The following is a 26,962-nucleotide window of genomic DNA, read 5'->3' as shown; positions in this document are numbered from 1 at the left end:
AAAAAAGAGATCTTCTTCCACCTCGATACGACCCGTGACATATTTGAACGTCTCTATCATGTCTCCCCTCTCTCTGCATTCCTCGAGTGAGTATAGCTGCAACTTACCCAGCCGTTCTTCATACGGGAGATCCTTGAGTCCCGAGACCATCCTGGTGACCATTCGCTGAACCGAGTCAACTCTCAGCACGTCTTTTTGATAATGTGGCCTCCAGAATTGTACACAATATTCCAGATGGGGTCTCACCATGGATCTGTACAACGGCATTATGACCTCGGGCTTACGGCTGACTAAGCTTTTACAGATACAACCCATGATTTATCTGGCCTTGGATGAAGCTTTCTTCACTTGATTGGCAGTCTTCATGTCTTCGCTAATGATCACCCCCAAGTCACGTTCTGCTACAGTCCTTGTTAGGATCTCACCATTTAGGGTGTAAGTCCTGCATGGATTTTTGCCGCCAAGGTACATGACCTTGCATTTTTTGGCATTGAAACTTAGTTGCCAAGTCTTTGACCAATGCTCCAGCAGGAGTAGGTCCTGCGTCATACTATCGGGCACAAATCACGATTCAAATCACGATAAGCAGTTGGGCCTACGATGGTAGAGGAGGAGGAGGACATAGCCCAATGTACTTTGCACTTCTTCCTCCTCTTGCCATGTTGGGGCAGGAGGAAAAGAAATGGGAAAGTCCAGCTATACAAAATTCCCCCAGGAGTTAATAATCCTCTAAGTTGTGAGTCAAAAATACTTGGCATGTTTATGGATTTTAGACTCACTATGGAGTTATCAGGTAGCTGCTCTCATGAGGAAACTTTTTTTACAATGTAAGACTAGGGTATACCTTGAAGAGGGATATCTACAGATGACTCTGCAGTCTCTCTCCCTCACCCACTTGGACTATGCAGGCTATAGGTACTACAATATCTGGGGCTGAGCTGATACCAGTTGGGGGCGGGCCGGGAAGAAGTCCAAGTAGGACAGGGTTACACTCAAGACTACACTCTATTTGAGCTTCGTGTGCGGGCACAGGTCCTATTTAAACTTTTGCTATTTGTATTTTAACATCTTGCACTGCCTGGCACCAGATTATTTGTGTGCATTGTATTACTCTATGTATCACAGGTTATGTTTAGCAGACAAAGCCATCTGCATAGTGATTTTATTTGCAGGAAACCAGAAAAAAAAACTGTTTGGGGAAAAGGGTGCCAAACTATGGAATTTCTTGCCTGAAAAACTGCATAGTACGACACCTTGTGGACAGTTTCAGCAACACCTTAAAATGTGGCTACTCCATTCTTATTTGCTTATTTAGCTATGCTATTTCTGTCTGCTTATTTGTTATTTTCTTTTGGTGTATTCCAGTACATTTTATTTTTGCAGGTACTCTTGCTGTGCACTTGAGGATGTATTTATTTGGTATGAGGATGTACTGTATTCTTGCTATGCACTTTTGAAATCCACCTTGAATTTCACAGTAAAGCTGAATACTCGTATAATGGGTTGATATCTGAGGTGATTTAAGCGGGCAAAAGAGGCTCCTGCCACTTATATCATATTCTCAAGACTGGCCAGTGATATTCAGCAGCACTTAACTGTCAATGCCACAGAATATACTAGCCAGCCATTTACAGAATGTGCAGGAGACAGGCATTCTGAGGACAGAATTGGGAGGAGCTGACAACTAAGGTGATTTCACTGTGGCCTTTGCATTATCTAGCTGCAAATGGTTTCAGTGATGTAGCCATAGGCCCACTCACTTTGGGCTCAGGGCCACCCAGCAGTGGCGCATCTGATATGCCTAGCAGGGCTCTCCAAGTCCTGCCAGCTGAAGACTCCTGGCATCTCTCCCTCCCCCCCCCCTAGGTGATCTGTTGCCCCCAACTGCCCCCTCCTCCCAATACCTCTGAAAGCCTTCATATCTTTTTGCTAGCGATGGGCAGTGACTTATACCCACTGCTCACTCCAGCCCTGAGCCTTCCCTCTGATGCAACTTTCTGTTTTCACATAGGCAGACCAGATCAGAGGGAAGGCTCGGGGCTTGCGTGAACAGTGGGTATAAGTCACTGCTCACTTCTGGCAAAAAGAACTGAAGGCTTTAAAAGGTACAGAAGGGCAGGTGGGAAGGCAGAGTTCAGAGACAGCTGCTCACCTGAGAGGTGGGATGGAGAGATCCTGAGCAGGAAAAGGAGTTCTTGTGCTCACTCACTTTGGGTCAGGCCCACCCAAAATAGGGTGTCCAGTTACACCCCTGTTGTATTTTATATTTTTGTGAATAAAAGTTCTTTTGATAATCTGTCATTGTTGGCACCTACTAGTCAGGATTGTGTTCCACTATTTGCTTCACTGTGCTTCTGATATCTGTGTGGTATAGGTTGATACCAAAATCTTTATAAAATGAAATCTAATAGAGACATTCAATGACCTCAGAGATATATATAAATGTAGAAAAAGCAAACCTTTCTCAGTAAAAAGACATTTGAAAACCAAAGAACATGAAATGAGGTTCCACGTTAAAAAAAGTGTGTCATGGAAAAGCTGGTGGATCCACAGAATGACCTTCCAGTGACGCAGAAAGTAAATTGTGAAGGGTTCACATGATGCGGCTTAACTAGAAAGACGTGGGAGTATGGAGCTCCAAAAACCCCTAGGAAATCAATTATTTTTGGCTTTTACCTCACCAATTGAGAACTTCATGAGCCCAGATTGACTAGACAAACGATAGGAGTAACCACGAATTTACATTAACGGGTGCTAGAATAGATGTGTAGACGTAAGCATTTCTTTCTTTCTTTCTGAATGTCTGTCTTTCTTTCTCTTTCTCTCTCCCTGCCCCCTTTCTTTCTTTCTCTGTCCCTGGCCCCCTGTATGTCTTTCTTTCTGTCTCTCTCCCTGCTCCCTGCCTGTCTGTCTTTCTTTTTTTCTGTCTCTCTCCCTGCCCGCTGTCTGTCTTTCTTTTTGTCTCTTCCCCCTGTCCAGCAGCACCCCTTCACTGCTCCCCATATCCAGCAGTAGCCCTTCTCCCTTACTTTTACCTCCCCCCTGTCCAGTAGTACCTCTTCTCTCTTCCCTGCTCCCCCTGTCCAGCATCCGCTAGCCTGGGCAGCCTCGGGGCTTTTGCTAGGCTCGCCTTGCATTATCGAAGTGGGCCGGCCTAGCAAATGCCCCGCGACTGCTTGATGAAACCACGGCTGCTACCGCTGCTGGTCCGGGGGTGAGAAGAAGAGGCATCCGGCAGCGTAGTCAGAAGGCAGAAAGTCAGCCGGTGTCAGAGATCAGGGCAGGAAATCAGCTGAGGCAGGCATTGCGCATGCGCGGCATGGATCACAGCGCACAGAGATTGAAGTGCGCATGCGCGCTAAGGGGTTTATTTTAACAGATACGGACAGAGTGCTTATCTAAGGACTTTTTTGGTCTGTTGTTGATTGGGGGGGTTTATGAGGAGTTATGAAATGGTGGGAGTTTTATCTGATGGACCTGCTGATGGGAACATGTACCACTGCGGGCTTATGTTTTGGAAGGTGAGGAACTGCCATACACCCAACCAGGTGCTGGGAATAAGCCTTTGGAATATGGTTCTTGTGTGCTTTGGCCCCAACACATGACAGACTGTTCATATGTTTTTTTGATGGGTGCGTAATGCCATACCATAGATATCTTTATAATTCCCTGTTAATGCTTTAAAAAATAATCTTGTCTTCCTGAAAGAGCTGGCTAACTTTGAGATCCAGATATGCAGGTCTTCCTTACATCCCGACAGAAGATGTTATCGCAATATCATCCCGACAGAAGATGTTATCGCAATATCATCCCGACAGAAGATGTTATCGCAATATCATCCCGACAGAAGATGTTATCGCAATATCATCCCGACAGAAGATGTTATCGCAATATCATCCCGACAGAAGATGTTATCGCAATATCATCCCGACAGATGTTATCGCATGTTATGGAAATAATTTCTTGAGATACATACAAGTAGTACACATTGAAATATCACACCACATCACCACACATGCACACGTTGTAATGGGCTCTAGGGGATGGGGGGAGGGAATTGGGGAAGACAGTCTGATTATGAATGTATACATAAGTATGTGGTTAAATGTGAGAATGTCTCTTTAGTAAGGTTGTTAGCTATACCCCTGGGAGTTTGGAACATGTAAGAGTGGAGATAGCGAGAATAAATGTGACTATATTACAAAAATCAGTGAGTTAGGAATGGTGAAATCTACAATGACTGATTGGATATCTGATGGTTTATAACATCTTACTTCTCCCCTTTTTGGTGGATTACCTCATTGTGGAGCATTCTCAGAGGAAACCAATGAAGTTTTGTATGATAACCTGATTATCAAATGCGATTTTGCTCGACACAAAGATTTACGGTGTTGTATTGAATTCTTTTTATGACTATTATGTATTTGTATATTCCTTACCACTATCAATAAAAACATATTTTAAAAAAAAGGAAGTCCTCTTAGGCTTCCATGGCTGGTGTCATGAATGTTGCATTTGGCTGGGTCTCGTCACGTCAGGGTAGGTAGAACCGACGTTTCAGCCTTCATGCAGTGGCTTTCTTCAGGGTATTCTATGAGGTCTGCAGTTTGCTTTTATATATAGTGGTTCCTCTAGAGCAGTGTTTTTCAACCTTTTTTGGGCAAAGGCACACTTGTTTCATGAAAAAAATCACGAGGCACACCACCATTAGAAAATGTTAAAAAATTTAACTCTGTGCCTATATTGACTATATATAAAGTAATTCACTTGAGTGCCACCGCCGCCATCGGGAACAGGCCGGCGCCAAGTTCTCCCTGCTTCTCTTCCCCGCGGGGCCGACCAACTCTCGCCACCCGTCGTCAATTCTAACGTCTGAGAGGACGTTCTAGGCCAGCCAGGCAGCGATTGGCTGGCCCAGAACGTCCTCTCCGACGTCAGAATTGACGCGAGTGGCGAGAGTTGGCTGGCCCCACAGGGAAAAGCAGGGAGAACTTGGCGCCGGCCTGTTCCCGATGGCGGCGGTGGCACTCAAGTGGCTAAAGAGCCGCAGTTTGCCGGCCTAGGGACAACACTGGAGGGTGGCCAGCTGTGCACCCCCTTGGGACGTAAACCCGGGGTGGGGAAGACCGCCCCCCCCACCCTGGTATGCCACTATCTGTACCTCACTCCCTCCCTATGACCAAAAATTCTCCTTTCTTCTATTCCCCGTGTACACAACCATCTCTTTCCCTCCCTTCCTCTCTCCAAAGTCCATGCCTTCTGTGTCCAAACACTCATTCCCTCCCCCACCTCAGCATCTCTTTCCCTCCCTTCCTCTCTCCCAAGTCCATTTCTTCTGTGTCCAAACACGCATTCCCTCCCCCACCTCAGCATCTCTTTCCCTCCCTTCCTCTCTCCCAAGTTCATGCCTTGTGTCCAAAACGCACTCCCTCCCCCCTTTTGTGTTCCGTGTTTGCCTCCCAACCCATCTTTGCAACTTTCTCAGCAAAACGAAGCTCAAGCCGCGAGGCTTGTCTTCTGCTTCCTGCCTGCCCTGCCGCGCACAAATAGCCGAACGGAAGTATTCTCTGACGTCAGCGCTGACGTCGGAGGGCAGGCTTTGCTTAAGCCCTCCCTCCGACGTCAGCGCTGACATCGGGGAACGCTTGCGATCGGCTATATGTTAGCTGCAGGGCAGGCAGGAACAGAAAACGAGCCTCGCGGCTCGAGATGTATTGAACTCCGCGGGTCCCCCGTCCAGCTCTCTCCTGTCCACGTGGGGCGGACCGCCCCTCTCCCTAGATTGTGGCCTAGGACCCTGGGGGAGCCCGCGCCCCCTGTCAGCTCCGGGCCCCTGAATGCAGGACTGGTGGTACTGCTCTGATGGTGGCCCTGACCGTACGGCACACCAGGCAACATCTCGCGGCACACTAGTGTGCCGCAGAACAGCGGTTGAAAAACACTGCTCTAGAGCAGTGGTCTCAAACTCAAACCCTTTGCAGGGCCACATTTTGGATTTGTAGGTACTTGGAGGGCCTCAGAAAAAAATATTTAATGTCTTATTAAAGAATTGACAATTTTGCATGAGGTAAAACTCTGTATAGTTTATAATTCTTTCCTTTTAGCTAAATCTTAATAATAATATTGTAATCTATAGCTAAAGAGACATATAATCAAGAAACTGTTTTATTTTGCTTTTATGATTATGATAAACATACCGAGGGCCTCAAAATAGTACCTGGCGGGCCGCATGTGGCCCCCAGGCCGCAAGTTTGAGACCACTGCTCTAGAGGCTGAAATATCAGTTCTACCTACCAAGATGCAGCAAGACCCAGATAAGTGCAACAATCAAAAAGGAAGTAAATTATGCAGATTAAAATTGGGCCTCATGGCCCTTATTTGCCATCATGTTCTATGTTTATACAATTGTACAGCTGCTACATGAAAGTACTAAGAACAATAACTGGGCCCTGGGGTAGAAAATAGGACCCAGATTATTCTGCTATACCATTTCTATAGCAAACATATGGAAGAGAATAAGACTGAAGTTTACCATGTAAACTATGCAGTTTTAGGGATCTTGATAAGAAAGGGGAGCGGGGAAAGGTTCTTTTATTTTGATTTACTCACTTTTTCACCTCACATTTGCTACTTCCTCGCACTATTGAAAGCTGAGAGCTACAGGGGAAAAAAAAGCTCCCTCAGGCATCCCAAGAATCAGCTCTCTCTTTCCTTTCACACTCATGGATGCTGGGGAAATGGAACCAATGAATTCCTTACCATACAGCTGTGGAAGCTGCTCTCACCTGGTTTGAGATGAGTGACAGATGAGCCCACTTTGACAACGGTTCCAGCTGCTTCGTGACCAAGCACCATTGGTTTTTTCACAATAAAATCTCCAATGCGTCCATGTTGCCAGTAATGAACATCAGAACCACAGATTCCAACAGAGTGCATCTTGAGAAGCACCTCTGAGAAAACAATAAATAAATGTTTAACGCACATGGAGGGGGGCATGTTCAATATGACATCTAAATCCGATGTTGGACATTTTGGGAAATACGTCCAAAAATCTAGAAGACAAAATGGCCATTATCAAACCAGAAAACATCTATCTTTTTGTTTCAAAAATGGCCATTTCCTAGATGTGTTTGTCCTCAGTGCATCTATCTTTTTGAACCATTAAAAAAAAAAGTCCAAATGAAAAATACGCAAAAAACAGCCATTGGGACATAGGAGATGGCAGTATTTTTAGCAAATTGGTCACATAGACAATCCAATAGAGCAATGGGGCACCCTAGGGTGCAATGCAGTGAACTTTGCATAAAAGGTTCCAGGTACACATCTCACCATAACCCCTTACATTGTATGGTGAGTCCTTCAAATCTCACCCTGAACCTACTGTACCCAACTGTAATTGATGTAGTTCTTCCCATTTTTCCTTTTGTTATCCATTAAGTTTGTTTGATCTATTGGGAGGGGGGAGGGGAAGTCTCTTTTTTAGTACGTCAGTATGTCTAATTTTAATTATCCCCTATTTTTAATGACTTTGTATATCACTTGGATAAGCAATTTGCTGCTCTAATAGGACTGGCCATTAACATCTGAGGCTGTCATACAGACTAGTTTATATGTTTCATTCACGTTTGGGGGTGTGTGTGTGGCTAGTTTATATGTTTCATTCACACGTTTGGAGGTGTGTGTGTGGCTAGTTTATATGTTTCATTCACACGTTTGGGAGTGTGTGTGTTGCTAGTTTATATGTTTCATTCACACGTTTGGGGGTGTGTGGCTAGTTTATATGTTTCATTCACACTTTTGGGGGGGGATGGCTAGTTTATATGTTTCATTCACACGTTTGGGAGTGTGTGTGTGGCAAGTTTATATGTTTCATTCACACGTTTGGGAGTGTGTGTGTGGCTAGTTTATATGTTTCATTCACACGTTTGGAGGTGTGTGTGTGGCTAGTTTATATGTTTCATTCACATGTTTGGAGGTGTGTGTGTGGCTAGTTTATATGTTTCATTCACACGTTTGGGAGTGTATGTGTGGCTAGTTTATATGTTTCATTCACACGTTTGGGGATGTGTGTGTGGCTAGTTTATATGTTTCATTCACACGTTTGGGGATGTGTGTGTGGCTAGTTTATATGTTTCATTCACACGTTTGGGGATGTGTGTGTGGCTAGTTTATATGTTTCATTCACACGTTTGGGGATGTGTGTGTGGCTAGTTTATATGTTTCATTCACACGTTTGGAGGTGTGTGTGTGGCTAGTTTATATGTTTCATTCACATGTTTGGAGGTGTGTGTGTGGCTAGTTTATATGTTTCATTCACACGTTTGGGAGTGTATGTGTGGCTAGTTTATATGTTTCATTCACACGTTTGGGGATGTGTGTGTGGCTAGTTTATATGTTTCATTCACACGTTTGGGGATGTGTGTGTGGCTAGTTTATATGTTTCATTCACACGTTTGGGAGTGTGTGTGTGGCTAGTTTATATGTTTCATTCACACGTTTGGGAGTGTGTGTGTTGCTAGTTTATATGTTTCATTCACACGTTTGGGGGTGTGTGTGTCGCTAGTTTATATGTTTCATTCACACGTTTGGGGGTCTGTGTGTGGCTAGTTTATATGTTTCATTCACACGTTTGGGGGTCTGTGTGTTGCTAGTTTATATGTTTCATTCACATGTTTGGGGGTGTGTGTGTGGCTAGTTTATATGTTTCATTCACACGTTTGGGGGTCTGTGTGTGGCTAGTTTATATGTTTCATTCACACGTTTGGGTGGGTGGGTGTGGCTAGTTTATATGTTTCATTCACACGTTTGGGGGTCTGTGTGTTGCTAGTTTATATGTTTTATTCACACGTTTGGGGGTGTGTGTGTGGCTAGTTTATATGTTTCATTCACACGTTTGGGGGTCTGTGTGTGGCTAGTTTATATGTTTCATTCACACGTTTGGGTGGGTGGGTGTGGCTAGTTTATATGTTTCATTCACATGTTTGGGAGTGGCTAGTTTATATGTTTCATGTTCCCGCCCCGCAGATGATTGCGGGAAACCATCCCAATTATCCTTTTTTAAGGAGAGAGGAATCAGAGTATCAATGGGCACAAGCATTGAAGAATGCTGGTGTAGAAGGACTGAGGTTGAGATAGACACTAGAGAATAACATGGGATTGTTTCCCACAGTTATCCACAGGGACGAGAACAGTGATGGATTTTCTCACCGTCTCAATCTCTACTTCCCATCTTAGGAACATAAGAATAGCCTTACTGGGTCAGACCAATGGTCCATCTAGCCCAGTAGCCCATCTTCATGGTGACTAATCCAATTCACAAGTACCCAGAAAAAATCCAAATAGTTGCAACAGTCCATCTAGGGCAAGCAATGGCTTCACCCATGTCTGTCTCAATAACAGACTATGGACTTTTCCTCCAGGAAATTGTCCAAACCTTTCTTAAAACCAGCTATATTAACTGCTCTACCACAACCTCTGACAACACATTTCAAAGCTTAACTATTCTCTGAGTAAAAAAAATATTTCCTCTTATTGGTTTTAAAAGTATTTCCCTGTGACTTCATTGAGTATCCCTAGTCCAGGGGTGCCCAAATGGTCGATCGTGATCGACCAGTAGATTGCAAAGGCAACGCGAGTCAATTGCATTGCCTTTGTGATCTTGTTCTTCCTGCCTTCCTGAGACAGGCCAGGTACTTACAAGTGCCGGACCCACAAGCTGTAGCCCTTTTCTGCCATCATCTTCTATGTTTCTATGTTTCTATGACGTCAATTTTGAAGTTGGGGGGGAAGGCTTGTGGGCCTCGCACTTGTACGCACTAGGCCTGGCTCGGGGAAGAAGGGAGAAATCAGCATGGTGGCTTGGGGGGGGCAGGGAGAGAGAAAGAATCGGGGAAGTGGAGGAATTGGCACAATGGCTTGGGGGGGGCAGGGGGAGAGAGAAAGAAAGACAGGCAGGCAGGGGGAGAGAGAAAGACAGAAATAAAGAGGGGGGCAGGGGGAGAGAGAAAGAAAGAGAAACAGAAAGAAAAGGGGAGGGGGCAGAAAGAAAGAAATATTGGATTTACAGAAGAAGGAAGTGCAACCAGAGACTCATGAAATCACCAGACAAAAAGGTAGGAAAATAATTTTTTTTCAATTTAGTGATCAAAATGTGTCCATTTTGAGAATTTATATCTGCTATCTAAATTTTGCACTATGGCCCCCTTTTACTAAACCGCAATAGTGGTTTTTAGCGCAGGGAGTCTATGAGTGTCAGGAGCTGCGAGGGGCATTCAATGCAGCTCCCTGCTCTAAAAACTGCTATTGTGATTTAGTAAAAGGGGAGGGGGTGTATTTGTCTATTTTTGTAAAGATGTTACTGAGGTGACATTGCATATTTTAAAGTCATCTGCCTTGACCTCTGAAAAAACCCCGAATACAAATAATAATATGTTCTCTGCATACAGTATGCTTTGTGTTTGGTTTTTTTAAAAATTTTATTGTTGGTAGATCATTTTGACTTGGTCATTTTAAAAGTAGCTCGCAAGCCAAAAAAGTGTAGGCACCCCTGCCCTAGTCTTTCTAATTTTTGACAAAATGAAAAAAAAAAAAAAAATCAATCCACTTGTACCCATTCTATAAGAACATAAGCAGTGCCTCTGCTGGGTCAGACCAGAGGTCCATCATGCCCAGCAGTCCGCTCACACGGCGGCCCATCAGGTCCAGGACCTATATAGTAATCCTCTATCTATACCAGGGGTGTCCAACCTGCAGCCCGAGGGCCGCTTGCGGCCCCGTGAAGTATTTTGTGCAACCCCGGTTGAGGGCAATGCAGTGTTTTCCTCTGCTGCCCCCAGGTGTTTACCGTCTTGCCGGCTCCCTCCTCTGTCTTGCTGCAGCGTTTGCACGTTTGTGTGGCCCCAGAAAATTTTTTTTCGGCCAATGTGGCCCAGGGAAGCCAAAAGGTTGGCCACCCCGATCTATACCCTTCTATCCCCTTTTCCTTCAGGAAATTATCTAATCCCTTCTTGAACCCCAAAACCGTACTCTGTCCTATCACACCCTGTGGAAGCGCATTCCAGGTGTCCACCACCCTTTGGGTGAATAAGAACTTCCTAGCATTGGTTCTGAATCTGTCCCCTCTTAATTTTTCTGAATGCCCTATCTTTCTTGTAGTTTTCGAACGTTTGAAGAATCTGTCCCTCTCCACTTTCTCCATGCTCTTCATGATCTTGTAAGTCTCTATCATGTCCCCTCTAAGTCTCCGCTTATCAAGGGAAAAGAGCCCCAGTTTCTCTAATCTTTCAGAATATGAAAGGTTTTCCATACCTTTTATCAATCGTGTTGCTCTTTTCTAAACCCTCTCGAGTATCGCCATATCCTTCTTAAGGTACAGTGACCAATATTGGATGCAGTACTCCAGATGCGGGCGCACCATCGCCCGATACAACGGCAGGATAACTTCTTTCATTCTGGTTGTAATACCTTTCTTGATAGTACCCAGCATTCTATTTGCCCCAAGTCCTTTTCTTCGGTACTTTCACCCATTACCATCCCTTCCATCGTATAGCTGTACTTCGGGTTTCTGTTTCCTACATGCAAGACTTTACATTTCTCTACATTAAACTTCATCTGTCATCTCATCACCCACTCTTCTAGTTTGTTCAGGTCCCTTTGTAAATCTTCACAGTCCTCTTTAGTCCCAACTCCACTAAATAGTTTGGTGTTTTCTGCAAATTTTTATTACTTCGCACTTCGTCCCTGTTTCTAGATCATTTATAAATACATTGAACAGCAGCGGTCCGAATACCGAACCCTGCGGAACACCACTCGTGACCCTCCTCCAGTCCAAGTAGTGGTCCTTCACTCCTACCCGCCAACCAATTCTTGATCTATCTATGTACGTCTCCTTCCACCCCATGGTTCTTCAGTTTCCGTAGTAGGCGTTCATGGGTTACCTTGTCAAAGGCTTTTTGGAAATCTAAGTATACGATGTCTATGGGGTCCCCTTTGTCCATCCGTCTGTTAATTCCTTCGAAGAAGTGCAATAAGTTCGTTAGGCACGATCTTCCCTTGCAGAAGCCATGTTGGCTTGTTTTCATCAGTTTATTCCTTTCTAGATGCTCTTCGATGCTGTCTTTTATCAGCGCTTCTGCCATCTTCCCCAGAACCGAAGTCAAACTTACTGGTCTGTAGCTCCCCGGGTCACCTCTCGATCCTTTTTTAAAGATGGGCGGGATTTTGTAGACTTCAATCATATCTCCCCTCAGCTGTTTCTTTTCCAAGCTGAAGAGCCCTAACCTTTTAGGGGTCCTTTTATCAAGCCGCGCTAGCGGGGTTAGCGCATCGGACATTTAATCACGCGCTAACCCCCACGGCAAGCAAAAAAACTAATTCCCAGTCAATGGAGGCGTTAGCAACTAGCGCGGCAGGTGGTTTAACGTGCGGTATTCCGCGCGTTAAACCCCTCTACCACACCTTGATAAAAGGACCCCTTAGTCTTTTCTCATATGAGAGGAGTTTCAACCCCTTTATCATCTTGGTTACTCTTCTTTGAACCTTTTTTAGTTCTGCTATATCTTTCTTGAGATAAAGCAACCAGAACTGAATGCAATACTCAAGGTGAGGTCACACCATGGAGCAATACAGAGGCATTATAACATTCTTAGCCTTGTTAACCATCCTTTTTTTTTAAAATAATTCCTAGCATCTTGTTTGTTTAAATCATGCTTGTCTACATGTTCCACAATTTTATTTTTTATTCTTGTTTCCACTATTTTGCCCAGCACTGAAGTCAAGCATACCGGTTTGTAATTTCCTGTACCTCCCCTGGAATCCTTTTAAAAAATAGATGTAACAATGGTCACCCTCCAATGTTTGGGTACTACAGACGATTTTAGCAACAAGTTACAGATCACTAACAACAAGTCAGCAATTTCATGTATGAGTTCTATCAGTACCCTGGGATGCATACCATCTAGTCCAGGTGATTTATCACTTTTTAACTTGTCAATTTGGCTCAGTACATCTTCCAGAACTACTCTTCCATTCCCTCATAGAATTCCAGCGCTGCCCTCTAAATAATTAAGAGGTTTATATACTAATTCACAATTAACATAAACCAGTTCATGGGACATTTACTAACTTATGTTCATGCAGGGATTCTGCATTGTATGGCTGGAAATGTACTTGCATAGCTGGCCATGGTAATGTGCATTTTTTGCTCACAATCTGAAAGGAGTGATAATACCTTCTCCACACTTTACCCAACCATATGCCCAAAAGACATATAACCTTTCAAGCAGAAGTACCATTTGGGCCCCTAAGCATATTACCACTTCCTCTCCCCTCCCCCCATACATCATTCAACACTCTAAAAGAGACTTCTGTACTAGTCCCAGTTCCTTCCCTATACCAAAAATTCCCCAAGAAGCCAACAGATTATAATTAAGAAGGCAATATCTGTAACCACATCTACCCTTCTAGCAAAAATGATCCAAGGTTCCCCTGTGGCTCTCAGAAATATTGCACCAAATTTCAAACAGACAAGGATGCACAAACTTTCCTTTTCAAAATTGCCACAGGTAGCCTGCGCCTGCAGACATTTGGTTGGAAAACAAGATTAAATTTATATGAATTATTTTCAAAACTCATTCAACTGCAACCCAGAGCATACTTTTAGCCAGAGTGAGGGAGAGCAAATGTTCAACCAGCTAATTTACCCATTGAAATTTTCCCTCCTGGAGAATGAATTAGAGATCAAACAGATAGCTAAAAGAAGACAGACACATTATAAAGCCTTACCATTTGGGCCTGGTTCAGGTACAGGGCGCTTTTCCTAAAAAAAATAAAAAAAAAAACAGATGCATATACGTATTTTTATGAAAACAGTGTTTTGGGTTTATTGCATGAACAATCTAATCAAATATTTTACTACTGAAGCTGTGTGACTGGTACATAGGAAGTAGGCATAATATCTGGATTTGAACTGAATTTTAGGTATTTAAAGTTGCATTCCATTCTATGCCTACAGCTACTGTTTCTTCCTTGCAACCAAGTCTTAAACAGCATAAAAATGGTATGCATTACCTTCATTTAGCTTCCAAAGTCTGTGATGTGGAAATTGCCAAACTGATACTCATAGTAGTCCCATATCTCTAGGAATCACTTACTTTAACTTGGAGGGAAAAGTAGAAGAAAATAAAGAAGAATGACTTGGAGTGGGGGGTTTTCCTCCTTTTTAATAGTCCGAGTTTCTATTAATGTAGCAATGCACTCTACTCAAGCCCAAGATTCATTTTCCATCATTGAGTACACTAAGAAAGATGAGAACTTTAGGGCTCATTAGATCAAGCACCTGTTTTTAAACTAAGAAATCATGTATTTCAGGAGCACCCAGCTGATAATTAGAGGTAGAAAAAAAGAAGAAAAGAAGAGGAATGGGTACCTGCTTGTGAATTTTCAGTTCTAACCGAACCTCTCCACCCTCCTTCTCCCAGGATCACTCTCCACTTCAACCTCCCTGCTTAGAAAAGGGTGGGTCTTTCTGAACCAGCCAGCCATCTGACCCCCAACCCCTCTGCCTTCTGCCCTCCCAACACCCGAAGACCCTCCTCTGGCCTACCTTTGGATCAGTGGTCTCAAACTCAAACCCTTAGTGGGGCCACATTTTGGATTTGTAGGTACTTGGAGGGCCGCAGAAAAAATAGTTAATGTCTTATTAAAAAAATGACAACTTTGCATGAGGTAAAACTCTATATAGTTTATAAATCTTTCCTTTAACAGTTAAAGGAAAGATTTATAAACTATAAAGAGTTTTACCTTATGCAAAATTGTCATTAACTATTTTCTGCGGCCCTCCAAGTACCCTATTTTTTCTGCAGCCCTCACATTTAAAGTTTAATATCTTTCCTTTCTCAAAACTGACACATTTCAATCACTATATTGAAAATAAAATCATTTTCCCTACCTTTGTTGTCTGGTGACTTTATTTTTCTGTGCATTTAACTATGTTTCCAGGGTCTTCTTGTCCTTTGACTAGTTTTCTCTCCGTCTTCACTTTCTGCCTTGCATCCATCTTTGGCATTAACTTAATATTCAATTTTTCTGCTTTCTTTTCAAAATCTATATTTCCATGTCTTACCTTCCCTTCTATCTCTCTTTTCTTCTGTCCCTATTTCCATGGTCTGACATCTCTTTCTTTCCTTTCTCTCCCTCCCTCCTTCCTTCCTTGCCCCTGGTCTGGCATCTGTCTCCTTCCCTCCCCCAATTTTTAGTTCTTTCACCCTGCCCCCTTCTTTCTTTCTCTCTCTATCCATGCCCCCATTCTTTCTATATGTCTGTCTTTCTCTCTCTCTCCGTGCCCCCTTTCTTTCTTTTTTTCTTTCTCCATGCCCACCCTTTCTTTCTGTCTTTCTCTCTCCATGCCCCTTTCTGTCTGTGTCCCGTTTCCCTTCTTTCTTTCTGTCTCCCTGTCCCCCCTTTCTTTCTTTACTTCTCCCTGCCCTCCCCCAAGCCACCACCATTAGGGAACAGGCCGCCACCGCCACAATCGGGGAACAGGCCAGCGCCGAGGTCTTAACTCTCCCTGCTTATCTTCCCCAGCGCGGGGCCAACCAATTCACGCCACCCGACATTAATTCCAAAGTCGGGGAGGAACTTCAGGACCAGCCAGGCCTGATTGTGGCAGCGGCAGCCTGTTCCCCAATTGCGGTGGCTTGTGGGAGGGCAGTGGGAAAGGAAGCAGATTGGGTACCCCTGCTTTAGGTGAGGACAGATCGTGGGCCGCAAAATAGTCCCTGGGGGGCCGCATGCGGCCCGCATGTTTGAGACCGCTGCTTTGGATGAACGGTAAAGGCTTTGAGCTGAATATTGGAAAAACAGAGATTCTGATGGTTGGTGAAGTAAACGAACACCTTTGGCCTAAAGAAATGAATGTTTGTGAGCACTTGATTAAGATCTGTGAAGAAATTAGAGTACTTGGCATGATGGTAGATGCTCATCTATCTTTTAAAGCTTAAAAGTAGTGAAGTCTGCTTACTTCACCATGTGGAAATTGTCTCATTTGAAGAATATCTTGTCAAATTGGGATTTGAGACAGGTACTTCAAGCGCTAGTACTATCTCAGATAGATTATTGTAATGGTATCTACCTAGGTTTGCCTCAAGTACCTATTAAAGCGTTACAAATGGTACAAAATTCAGCTGCCCGGCTATTGGTTGGAGTATCTCGATACAAACACATTACACCTATTTTAAAAAGATTGCATTGGTTACCAATATTGTTTCGCATCCAATTCAAAGTTTTAAAATTTGTCCAACAAGGTGTTTATGACATTCTGCCAAATTATTTGGCAAAATGCCTAACGCTATATACGCCGCCAAGGATGCTGAGGTCACAGAATCGTTGGTTGTTAGACACAACAAAAGGGGATATTTTACAATATGGCCGGACCAAAAATTCATGTTTCTCTACAGCTGGACCATTTATGTTGAATGCATTGTCTGGTACCTTACGGTTTTGTAGAAATCTATTGCAATTTAGAAAGCTGTTTGTTCAGGCTTTTCTAAGCTAATATCCTGCCTTTTTAAGTTAATATTTTATCTTCTGTTCATTATCTCTCATTTTCTGTATACTAATCCATTGCTTCTATATTGTAATTATATCGCTGACTGTCCAGCTCCTCTTATTGTAAACCGCCTCGAACTACCATGGCTTTGGCGGTATATAATAAATAAAATTATTATTATTATCTCCTTCTGCAGGTTATCAGATCTGTTCTGCTTTATTGTGATGGTAGTAGATGAATAGCTGAGATAGAATCTATAGGTTAAGATGGTATAATCTGATTATTTTTACTGATGTACAGGTATGCGATTTTTTAAAGATGTTTAAACCTAAAGTGTGTAAGTGATACTGTGAGCCGCCTTGGATAAAGGCGGATTAGAAATGTTTTAAATAAATAAATAAATAAATGGCCTGGTGGTCAAGTGGCTTCTTCAGGGCAATTACAATTCCCAGTCATTCTTGTCCCTGCAGGTTCCTCAGCCATTTTGGTATAGGGAGCAACTGGAGATTGTTCCTGCTTATGCTGCTTCCTTTCTCAAGATAGTCACCTGGACCTCCCATAGCAGTCTCATGAGGCTGCTACAGGAAGTCCTGGCAGTCCATTTTGGCTAAAGAACCGTCAGAGACAAGAGTGACTGGGGTCTCATGTGTTCTTTATACTTGGTTATTGAGTTTTGAGATCACACCAGGGTAATGAGGGAGGGGTGAAGTTAAAGGGTTTGAGTTTTGGGGGAGGATCATGAAGCCCAGGTACCAGATGCCTGTGTCAAGAGAATTTTATAATCAAATAAACCCAACAGAAAAAGATGAAAAAAAATCAGCCAAAAAAATATAATAATTCCTTCTTTCTAGAATACAGGAACAACAGGAGAGCCCAATGTAGTACACCAAATAAAGCCAAAAAACATTAAATTTTTGTATATAAAGGGAGGGTCCTCAGTCTTCACAACTCTTAGTTGGGGGAACCAGATAAACTTCCCTCCAATCAAAAAGAGCTTTTATTTTATCGAACCCACAAAGGTAATAGTTTGTGAAACAGCCCCGGGCCACTCCCGTAGTGAAATCAAAAAATCCAACAGTGCACACAACTTAGTGCAAAATCAAAAGTGAGACTCAATTGCTGTTGCTCTATAATAGAACACATAACCAGCATCCGTAATCCACGCCATAGCAAAATTTCACAGTCACTCAAATGCCAGAAAGAATCAAAAATCCGCTCAGTACTTATCTCATTGGTATGAAAAGAACTCAGGATTTGCAAAGACGGCTCCACGTGCTACTTTAAGTCAAGAGATGGACCCAGTCATTATTAACCAGGTGCTGGTACTGGTCCTGAATGCATCAGGGGTAATGGGAGAGGAAGGGGGATATAGGGAGGGTTTGGGATAACTGGCTGGCAAAACTGTTGATTTTTTAGTCAATGCTGGTAGGCTGGGATTGGCTGCTGAGAAAAGGAACATCAGGAGGGGAAGGAGAGGTTTAGTATAAGAGCACTGGTACTGCAGGAACAGATATTCATTGTAGTGGTTTGTGCATTTTTATAATTCTAGAAGCTGCACTATTTGCAAACTAACCCCCTCTTTTATTAAGGTGTGATAGACGATTTAGTGCACGCTAAAAGCTAATGCGCCCATAGAAAAGGGTACCCTAAGTATGCAGATTATGAAATAAGTTAATTTTTTGCTTAAAAAATGAAGGATCGCAAATAAAAACTGGAATCTCTGCTGTTTCACTATCAACATTCTGGCACAGATAACCATTAATTGTTTGAAAAAGTCTTATAACCATTAACTACCAAAATTAAAATAAATAATATACCGAATGGAAACTGTAGCACAAGAACACATTTGTTTAGTCTGAACAAGGAAAGGGAAGTGCTAAAGTCTGTTCACAGTGAATGATTCACAAAATTCAACTATTGCATATTACTTTCTGATCAAAGTCTGAGTTTAATGGGGAAAAAACCCATTTATAATCAATAGCATAACAAATCCTGCAAGGCCCTACAGCAGAAATGCTCAAACAACAGAGCCTGGAGAGCCACACTGTGTCTTTTTACCACCACAAATTTTGAAGATCATCAAAAGAACAAAATAAAATTTAAAAAATAAATAAAGAGAGAAAGATCATCTCCACAAATCACCAAGATCGAAAGGCCCAGGATCAGAAAACAAATTAAGGAACATAACTACAATAAAAGACCCAACATGGACATATTTTGGTACTTTTGCTGTACTTTTGCAGATCCCAGTGTAGCTCCATGGAAAAAGAAAACGTATCCTCCTTAAATCCTCACAAATTTGTATTTACTGTGATCCTTGTAATTCATAGCAGACCCAGCAAATTTGCCAAGAAATCCAGATGTTCTCTTCTCTGTTCTTTGTGAGGTTTCAGATAATTTCACAGTCCTGAGTACTTCAATATCTTTGGCTACATTTTATTCTGTACAATCTTTTCTTGTATTAATTTAGAATCCTTAATGAGGCCAAGTGATTGAACAAAAGCATGGAACACACTGCAAAAGATGTTAATTTCAGACTCTATAAGCTTCTAAAGCAGTGTTTTTCAATGCAAAGCCCAGGTGTCAGTTGAGGCCCCTGGAGACTTCGGGGGGGGGACCCTCATTATCATTCTGGCTTTTTTTTTTCTCCTTCTACTATCTGCCTCTTTACCCAAGCTTATGACAAAAATGAGGAAGAGCCACATGCTTGAAGGGCATGGCATTTCTCAATAGGCAAATAGAACGTATTGGAAATGCCCACATCCTTGACGATTCACAAAATAAAAATTTGAAGTTGGGCTGCTGGGGTGGATCTCATTAAGACATATTTGGTGGCTCTCTTTTAGCTTGTTTGGATACAAAGTAGCCCTGACTTAAAAATTAGTGAAGACCACCGATATAAAGCATTGTTAACATAAGAACATAAGAAGTTGCGGCCACTGGGTCAGACCAGAGGTCCATCACGCCCAGCAGTCCACTCCCGCGGCGGCCCATCAGGTCCATGACCTGTAAGGTGATCATTGTCTAAACCCTTTAATCCCCCTTATCCTTCTTCCTAAGCCCTTTCATAACCTGTCTCTGCCTCTATCTGTATCCCTCAATCCCCGTGTCCTTCAGGAATTTATCCAATCCTTCCTTGAAGCCCAGTAGGCTACTCTGTCCTATCACAACCTCCGGAAGCGCATTCCAGGTGTCCACCACCCTCTGAGTGAAAAAGAATTTCCTAGCATTGGTTCTAAACCTGTCCCCTTTCAATTTCTCTGAGTGCCCCCTTGTTCTTCAATGCAAGGCCCAGGGGGTCAATTGTGGTCCTTGGAGACTTCTGGGGCGGCCCTCATCATCATTCTGGCTTTTTTCCTCTCTAAGTTCATGACAGAAAAGAAGAAGTGGATGGGAGGGCGTACCACATGCTTAAAGGACAAGGCATTTTTCAATAGGTGAAAAGAATGACATAACGGAACATAACAATCAACTTATATACTGCAGGACCGTGAAGTTCTATGCGGTTTACAAAAAAGTAGGATGTACAATTAGGTTGAAAATTAGTTGCCCGGGTATTTAGAAGACAGGACCGTGAAATTCTATGTGGCTATAAAATTTAGGATGTACAATTAGGTGGAAATGCCCACCCCCATGAGGATACTCCAATAGACAGTTTAACCCTTTCAGGACCATAAGGATCGTAGGCCAATTTTTGTGGTTTTGACGACATTTTTATGGTAAAAAGGGCTTGCAGATGCCAAAAAATTGATTTTTTTTGTGAAATATCATTATTTTTTTTAAAAAAAAATCACACTTCTGGCTTATGGACAGTGTGGCAAGTGAATCTTCTCGTCAATCTGGCAACGACACTAATGAATGAATGTCGGAACCAGTTTGTTTGCATAAAGGCAGTATCATATGGAATCCGTACATATCAAATTTAGAACTGTAGACTATCCCAATCAAAATTTATAGGATTTTAAAGTTATGGGACAAATATGTCCCTTGGTCCTGAAAGGGTTAAGGTTGGGTTGGTGGGATGGATATCATTGACACACACTGGAATTCCTATGAGCGTCAGAGCAGTAAACACCGCTGCCAGTGCTAAAACCTGCGCTATGCGTTAGTAAATGAGGAGAGTGGTTTGCTTCAGTATTTTATTGTTCTTACTCCTACCCCCAAACTCCTGGAAAGTTTGTAAATACTACTACTACTATTATTAATTATTTCTATAGCACTACCAGACGCATGCAGCGCTGTAGAGTCACAAAGAGTAAGAAAACAGTCCCTGCTCAAAAGAGCTTACAAGCTAAACAGGCAAGACAGACAAACAGGATTACATTACATTACATTAGTGATTTCTATTCCGCCATTACCTTGCGGTTCAAGGCAGATTACATAAGGAGTTATTTGGACATTTAGGAATATATAAGTAATTATCTGGACATTTCCTGTGGTATTATGGAGTGGAGCAGGTTGCTATTGGGGATTGAGATGATTCTTGCTGTGTTAGTTTGTCTTTAAGGATTTCTTGAATAGCAGGGTTTTTATTTCTTTTCTGAAGGTTTAGTAGTCTGGGGTCGTGATCAGTAGATTGGAGAATGAGTAGTCATCATTGGAGGCCATCGTACATTTTTTTTTGTTTGACGTTTCTGATTGGAGGGTGCGTGAATGGGTTCTCCTATGTATGGTTGTGGTTGTTTGGATTAGTCGGTTGTTCAAGTAGGCTGGGCAGTCTCTATTTATGGTCCTAAACAGTAGACAGTAAAATTTGAATAGTATTCTTGCTTGTATTGGGAGCCAGTATGAATCGAGATAAGCTGCTGTGATGTTGTCGTGTTTCTTCAGTGAGCTGTGTTTTGTACTGTTTGTAGTTATTTTATCATGGTTGCAGGGCAGGGGAGATAAAGGATGTTACAATAGTCTAGAAGACCCAGGACTAGGGACTGGACCATGAGCTGGAATTGTTTTCTGTCAAAGAATTTTCAAACATGCCTTAGGTTTCTCCCGACTGCGAATGATTTCTGTATTGTTTTATTGATTTGTGGCTGCATGGTACAGCCTCCGTTTATCAGCATGCCCAGAAGTTTTAGAGTGGGTTGAATGGGGTATGTGATTGAGTTTATTACTAGGTTTGTTATGGTTGGGGTTTTGTTATTTTCGAGGAGGAGGAATTTTGTTTTATCAGGATTCAGTTTCAGTTTGTGCTCTTTCATCCATGTTGCTACTGTTTCTAGAGTTCTGTGTAGTGTGTCTGTCATGAAGGGCGCTGGTTGATCAAAAGGAAAGAGAATGGTGATATCGTCTGCATAGCTATAGGAGGTGAGTGTGGGAGATAAAGGTGATCCTTGGGGTACACCGAAGGGGTTGGACCATGGTTTTGATTTTTCTTTATTTGACTTTACTCTGTAAGTCCTGGATTGTAGGAATCTTTGAAGCCATGTGTGTACCTTACCTGTGATTCCTACTGAATCTAGTATTTGTAGTAGAATGTCATGGTCTACCAGGTCAAAAGCAGCGGTGAGATCTAGTTGTATAATCAGCATTTTCCTGCCCGTGCTGAGGTATTGTCTAGCTGTGTCCAGGAGGGATCCCAGTAGTGTCTCTGTGCTGTAATTGATTCTGAAACCAGACTGTGTAGTGTGGAGTAAGTTGTGGTTTTCTAGGTAGTTGGTGAGGAGTTTAGCTACAAGGCCTTCCATTAGCTTGACATAAAGTGGTATTGAGGCTATGGGTCTGTAGTTGATCTGTTGCTCTTTTGGGGTCTTTTAGGATCAGGGTGACGATGATTTCACTGAGGTCTTGCAGGAAAAGGCCGTCTTTGAGGAAGGTTTGTATCCATTGTTAAGAGGAGGGAGCAGAATAAAGTTTTTAACAGGTATGGTGGGCCATGGTTGAGGTCACAGGCTGCGTGGCTGTATTTTTTATAGTTTGTTAAGGTCTGACCATTGTATAGTGGAGAAGTGGGATTAGGTTTTGTCTGCTGCAACTGATTCTTTTTCTGTGGGGGGAGGGAGAATGTGATCTCTTCTAGGTGAGTAGGGGTTCCAGTGAAGGTAGTCCTGGCAGTTGTGATTTTGTTTTTGAAGTATTCAGCAAAAAGGGTGGCTGAGGGTGGAGGGGTGTCATTATTGGCCACGTAGGGTTTGGTGTCTGTGAGTTCTTTTAGTAATTGGAATAGTTTTTTAGTGTCTTGGGAATCTGCCTATTTGGTTAGAGTAGTGTGTCTTTCTTTTTTCTTTCAGTTTTAGTTTGTATTAAGAACATAAGAACATAAGCGTTGCCTCTGCCGGGTCAGACCAGGGGTCCATCGTGCCCGGCAGTCCGCTCCCGCGGCGGCCCCCCAGGTCCATGACCTGAAAGTGTTCCCTACCTAACCTAAAATATCCATACCCTATTCGCTCAATGTCCTGTAAGGTAAACCTCTATCTGTACCCTGTTATTCCCTTTGCTTCCAGGAAATCATCCAGTCCCTTTTTGGTTTAGTTTTCTCCATGCTGTTTTTGTGGGCTCTTGATTACTTTTTCTCCATTTTCTTTCTAGTCGTCTGCATTGTCTTTTGAGTAGGAGTAGTTTGTTGTCGAACCACTTGTCTGATCGTCTGCTGATTCTGGTTTGTATTGGGTCTAGCTCATCCAGGGTAGCTGTACTTAAGACTGCACCATTGTGAGATGAAGTCCTTGGGGGTTACAATCGTGGATTATTGTGTGTTTTATTCCAGAATTTGGAAGGGTCAATGTAGTTACGTGAGTTGTAGGTTGTTCTTTGAGCGTTTGCTTTTGGCCCAGTTGATATTGAAGGAGTATGTGGATCGGGACCATTTTCCATTTGAGGTTTGAATCTCTGGTTGAATGGGCTGTTGGGTCATGAAGGCTGCGATGTCAAGTTGGTGACTTTTCTCATGTGTGGATTGTGGGTCTAAGATCTTGTATGTTAAGGCTTCGAGGTATGATAGTAAGTTTGGAGGATGTCATGGATACAGTTAAGGGGAACGGTTAATCAGCTGGCTGGGTTGGATAGCAGAGGAGTAGGGTTAAGGATTGAAACCTATATCAAAAAGGTGGGTTTTCAGTCTGCTTTTAAACAAGGGAAGGGAAGGGGCTTGATGGACAAACTCGGGTAACTTATTTCAGGCATAGGGGGCATCTAGGTGAAAGGTACAAAGTCTGGAATTGGCAATGGAGGAGAAGGGTAATGTTAAGAGTGACTTATCTGAGGAACAGAGTTCTCTGGGAGGTGTATAAGGAGAGAGAAGCAAGGAGAGAGAAGCAAGGAGAGATATTGAGGGGCAGCAGATAGTAGGAGTGTGCAGCAAGAAAATGTTCATTTTGTGTCATTTCCGGGAACATTCATCTTGTTCAGGATATTTTTTTTCCTTATGTCATTTTTGAAGCAATGTCTTAAGAGTTCACTTTGGGGTGGAGGAGGGGTCAAGGCAATACAATAGTTTGCTTAAAACTCACCAAAGCATTAATCTTGCTCTGTAAGCAGTAATCAAACAGAGATTATGTTCCCCAGAACGAGCACTGTTTCAATCATTGAAATTATCAATCAAATGAAATGACAAAGCTATATGGGATTGGCCCCAGAGAGACGACATCCTGAGCGTCGTTTGCCATTACCAGTGTAGCAAACTGAACACAAACATGATTTCAACAGTAAACTGAACAGATATATTTTGCACTTTTACAATCCCAAGATTACATTCTCAGGCAATGCCTTCTTAACCTTTACAGACACATTTAAATTCCAGATATGGCTAGAGCTAGCCAAATCATTTTTGGCACCCGGCAACACCAACGCCTGATTTCATTCAGCAGCTCACTTGGTTGTAGTTACTCATCCACTTTTCTAATCCTGCACATACTTTACTATATCTGTTTAGTTTCATCACCCAGTCAGACCATAGTCTCCCTCTGAAAGGAATCTATTCTGACAGGATTCTTCCAGCAGACGAGAAAGTTCTGGAACATCTGTAACCGCTAAACTGCGGAGTTTTATCAATCTGATGTTAAAGGAATGGGAAGGGGGGGTTTAAGGTGACCGTAGCCTCAGGAGTTGGAGAATAGGAAAATACGGAGACTTGTAGACTAGGTGGAAGAGGGAGGGAGGGAGGAAAAGGGGATGTGACTGTACTGCAAGAGGAGGGAGAGAGTAGGGATTCAGGACAGACAGCCCAACCACTAGATATACTAGGCATTCACCTAGGATGGCACTGATGTGGCAGCCACAATGTCTTACAGAAGACTCCTCACAACCGGCCTAGGGACTTGAGCATGTGTACATGTTTAAGGCTGCAAAGTACCAGCCCCTCCAAATTTCCTGTTTCAGAGGAGGCAGACTCTGTCAGGCCTTCAGTTGATGTGCAGATGCTCAAGGTTCCATGCCAGCTGTGATGAGTCTTTAGACCCCTGAGCCAACAGCTATTCTGGTGCAAACCCCCATCCACTATACTGGCCTCTCCACACCGTTCCCCCTTTCTGGCATCTATGTCCTCCCTGATGTGCCACATTTTTGCCGATGGTGACAGCGTGTCACTTTGCTTTCATCCATGCTCAGGTGCCAGCACCACCCCAGCTGTAAACACATGAAAATATTACTCAAAAAGAAAAAAAACGTTTACAAATCATACAGAACATAGCAATCAAAATAATTCACAATGGTAAAAAATATGACCACGTAACACCTCTGCTAATCAAATCACATTGGCTGCCCATAAATAACCGAATAACTTATAAAATAGCTCTACTGATTTTCAAAACACTAAATACTAATGAACCACAATTCATAGATCGTTTATTAATACCCCATTCTTCAAATCGCTCTTTACGTTCCGAATCCCAAGAATTATTAATGGTTCCCTCTCTAAAAATAGTAGGGACAAAACGCCACGATATTTTCTCTGTAGTGGCTCCTCTTACTTGGAATTCTCTTCCTTTATATATCAGGAAAAATAAGAATTTAAACCAATTCAAAACTAATTTAAAAACATTTCTTTTTAAAATTTCTTTTGATCTCTAAACTCCCTTCATTGCCAATTTCTATCAGAGAACTTTCAATCCCTCCCCATTGTTTTTTCCCTCCCATTTCAGACCTCTCTTTCTCCCTTTTTAGGGAAAATATTTTTGTAACTTTAAATCCTTATGTTCATTCCATATGTGTCATAGTCTGTCAATACTGTTTTGTGTGTCAAATTCCCTTTAGTTAAAGAAATATTATAATACTGTCATTTTACCCCTTTAGTGTTCAATATTATATAATTTAACGATGATTGTTATACTTTGTTAATCGCTTAGTTTGTAATAAGCGATACATCAAATAAAATTAAACTTGAAACTTGACTTGAAAAGGAAATGTCTATGCTCGCATTTAAACCTGCCATATTGCCACTGGCCATGCAGACAGCACAGTGGTGAGAGAAAAAATATATTCTCAATCCTGAGGAAGGCTGAATCAGTGAGGTAGGCTTTGGGTGTCTCACCTGGGCTCATGCCTTGAACCTGTCCTGAGTTGGAGGAGAATGTCTGAGACTGGGGCTGGGGGTATCTGGACTTCTGGAGGAGAAAGTGAAAAGGACTGCACTGGGGAGACAGAGAAGACAAAAGTACCAGGAAAGGTTATAGAAGAGAACTCGGGAATGGGGGGCTACAAGGCTGCAGATGGTCCAAGGGCTTGCAGGAGCCACCCAATGGTCAGTGCAGTGGCCCATCGAACCCTCCATTGGTCCAGATGCAAAAAGTGCTTGCATATAACTTGTACAAAGCGTGTTATCGGGGAAGGGGATTTACCAGGCGGAGGTCGTTGATGCCGTGCACCACCACGGCCAGGTTATCCAGCTGGGCCATCCTCCTCTTTCTGCCTGTCCGGGGGTTTAGTATTTGGTTTCAAAGGCCGCGACCAGCCCTCCTCCTCTCTCCCCGCTGAGCCACTAATGAAAGCAGGGAGGCAGGGAAGGGGCTTCCTAGTTGAGACCAGGGGAGGCCCTGACACAGCGACACTGTTTGCATGCAACAGGACAGGGGGGGGGGGGGGACGGAGGATTGCGTAAGCTCAGGAGGAGGGTCAAATGCGGATCCTGGATCCTGTTAGCCTAGCGCACTCAGCGGCAGGGAGCGATTCCTTCTGCTCCAGATCGCCTTTCCCAAAGGCAGCGGTTAATTTACAGGAAGTGACTTTAAGCGCCGCTTTGCGGCCTTCACCGGGGCTCGTGTGGCCCGTCTTATTATCAGTTCCCAGCTTTAGAGTGACTTTCATTTCTCCATGTTTTCGTGCGCTACCCTGAAAGCGGGCAGAGGTTAGCGTTACCAAAATGAACAGCTCCTCCCCCTCGAATTCAGGTTAACCCTTAACCCTTTCAGGACCAAGGGACATATTTGTCCCATAACTTTAAAATCCTATCAATTTTGATTGGGATAGTCTACAGTTCTAAATTTG

At 43.0% G+C, this 26,962-nt stretch overlaps 1 protein-coding gene across 5 annotated transcripts in view; it reads right to left on the bottom strand.

Moving 5' to 3' along the window:
* SORD (sorbitol dehydrogenase) overlaps window positions 1–26,740 on the bottom strand; it is a 53,507-nt gene extending 26,767 nt beyond the window's left edge. The window contains exons 1-4 of one of the 5 annotated variants that reach the window (XM_033920151.1): window positions 26,317–26,726; window positions 26,010–26,109; window positions 13,783–13,816; window positions 6,786–6,950 (exon numbers count right to left, since the gene is read on the bottom strand). In XM_033920151.1, the coding sequence (XP_033776042.1) occupies window positions 6,786–6,936 (151 nt within the window). In that variant the 5' untranslated portion in view covers window positions 6,937–6,950; window positions 13,783–13,816; window positions 26,010–26,109; window positions 26,317–26,726. Of the gene's footprint in view, window positions 1–6,785; window positions 6,951–13,782; window positions 13,817–26,009; window positions 26,110–26,316 lie in introns of all 5 variants that reach the window. The other 4 variants (XR_004536940.1, XM_033920150.1, XM_033920153.1 and 1 more) reach the window with 4 other exon arrangements.
* Between the last annotated feature and the right edge of the window lie 222 nt (window positions 26,741–26,962).

This window comes from Geotrypetes seraphini, chromosome 14, assembly GCF_902459505.1.
Source record: "Geotrypetes seraphini chromosome 14, aGeoSer1.1, whole genome shotgun sequence".
Classification (NCBI taxonomy): Eukaryota; Metazoa; Chordata; class Amphibia; order Gymnophiona; family Dermophiidae; genus Geotrypetes; species Geotrypetes seraphini.
Note: the sequence above shows the minus strand (reverse complement) of the source record. Positions and strands in the feature narration are given on the sequence as shown.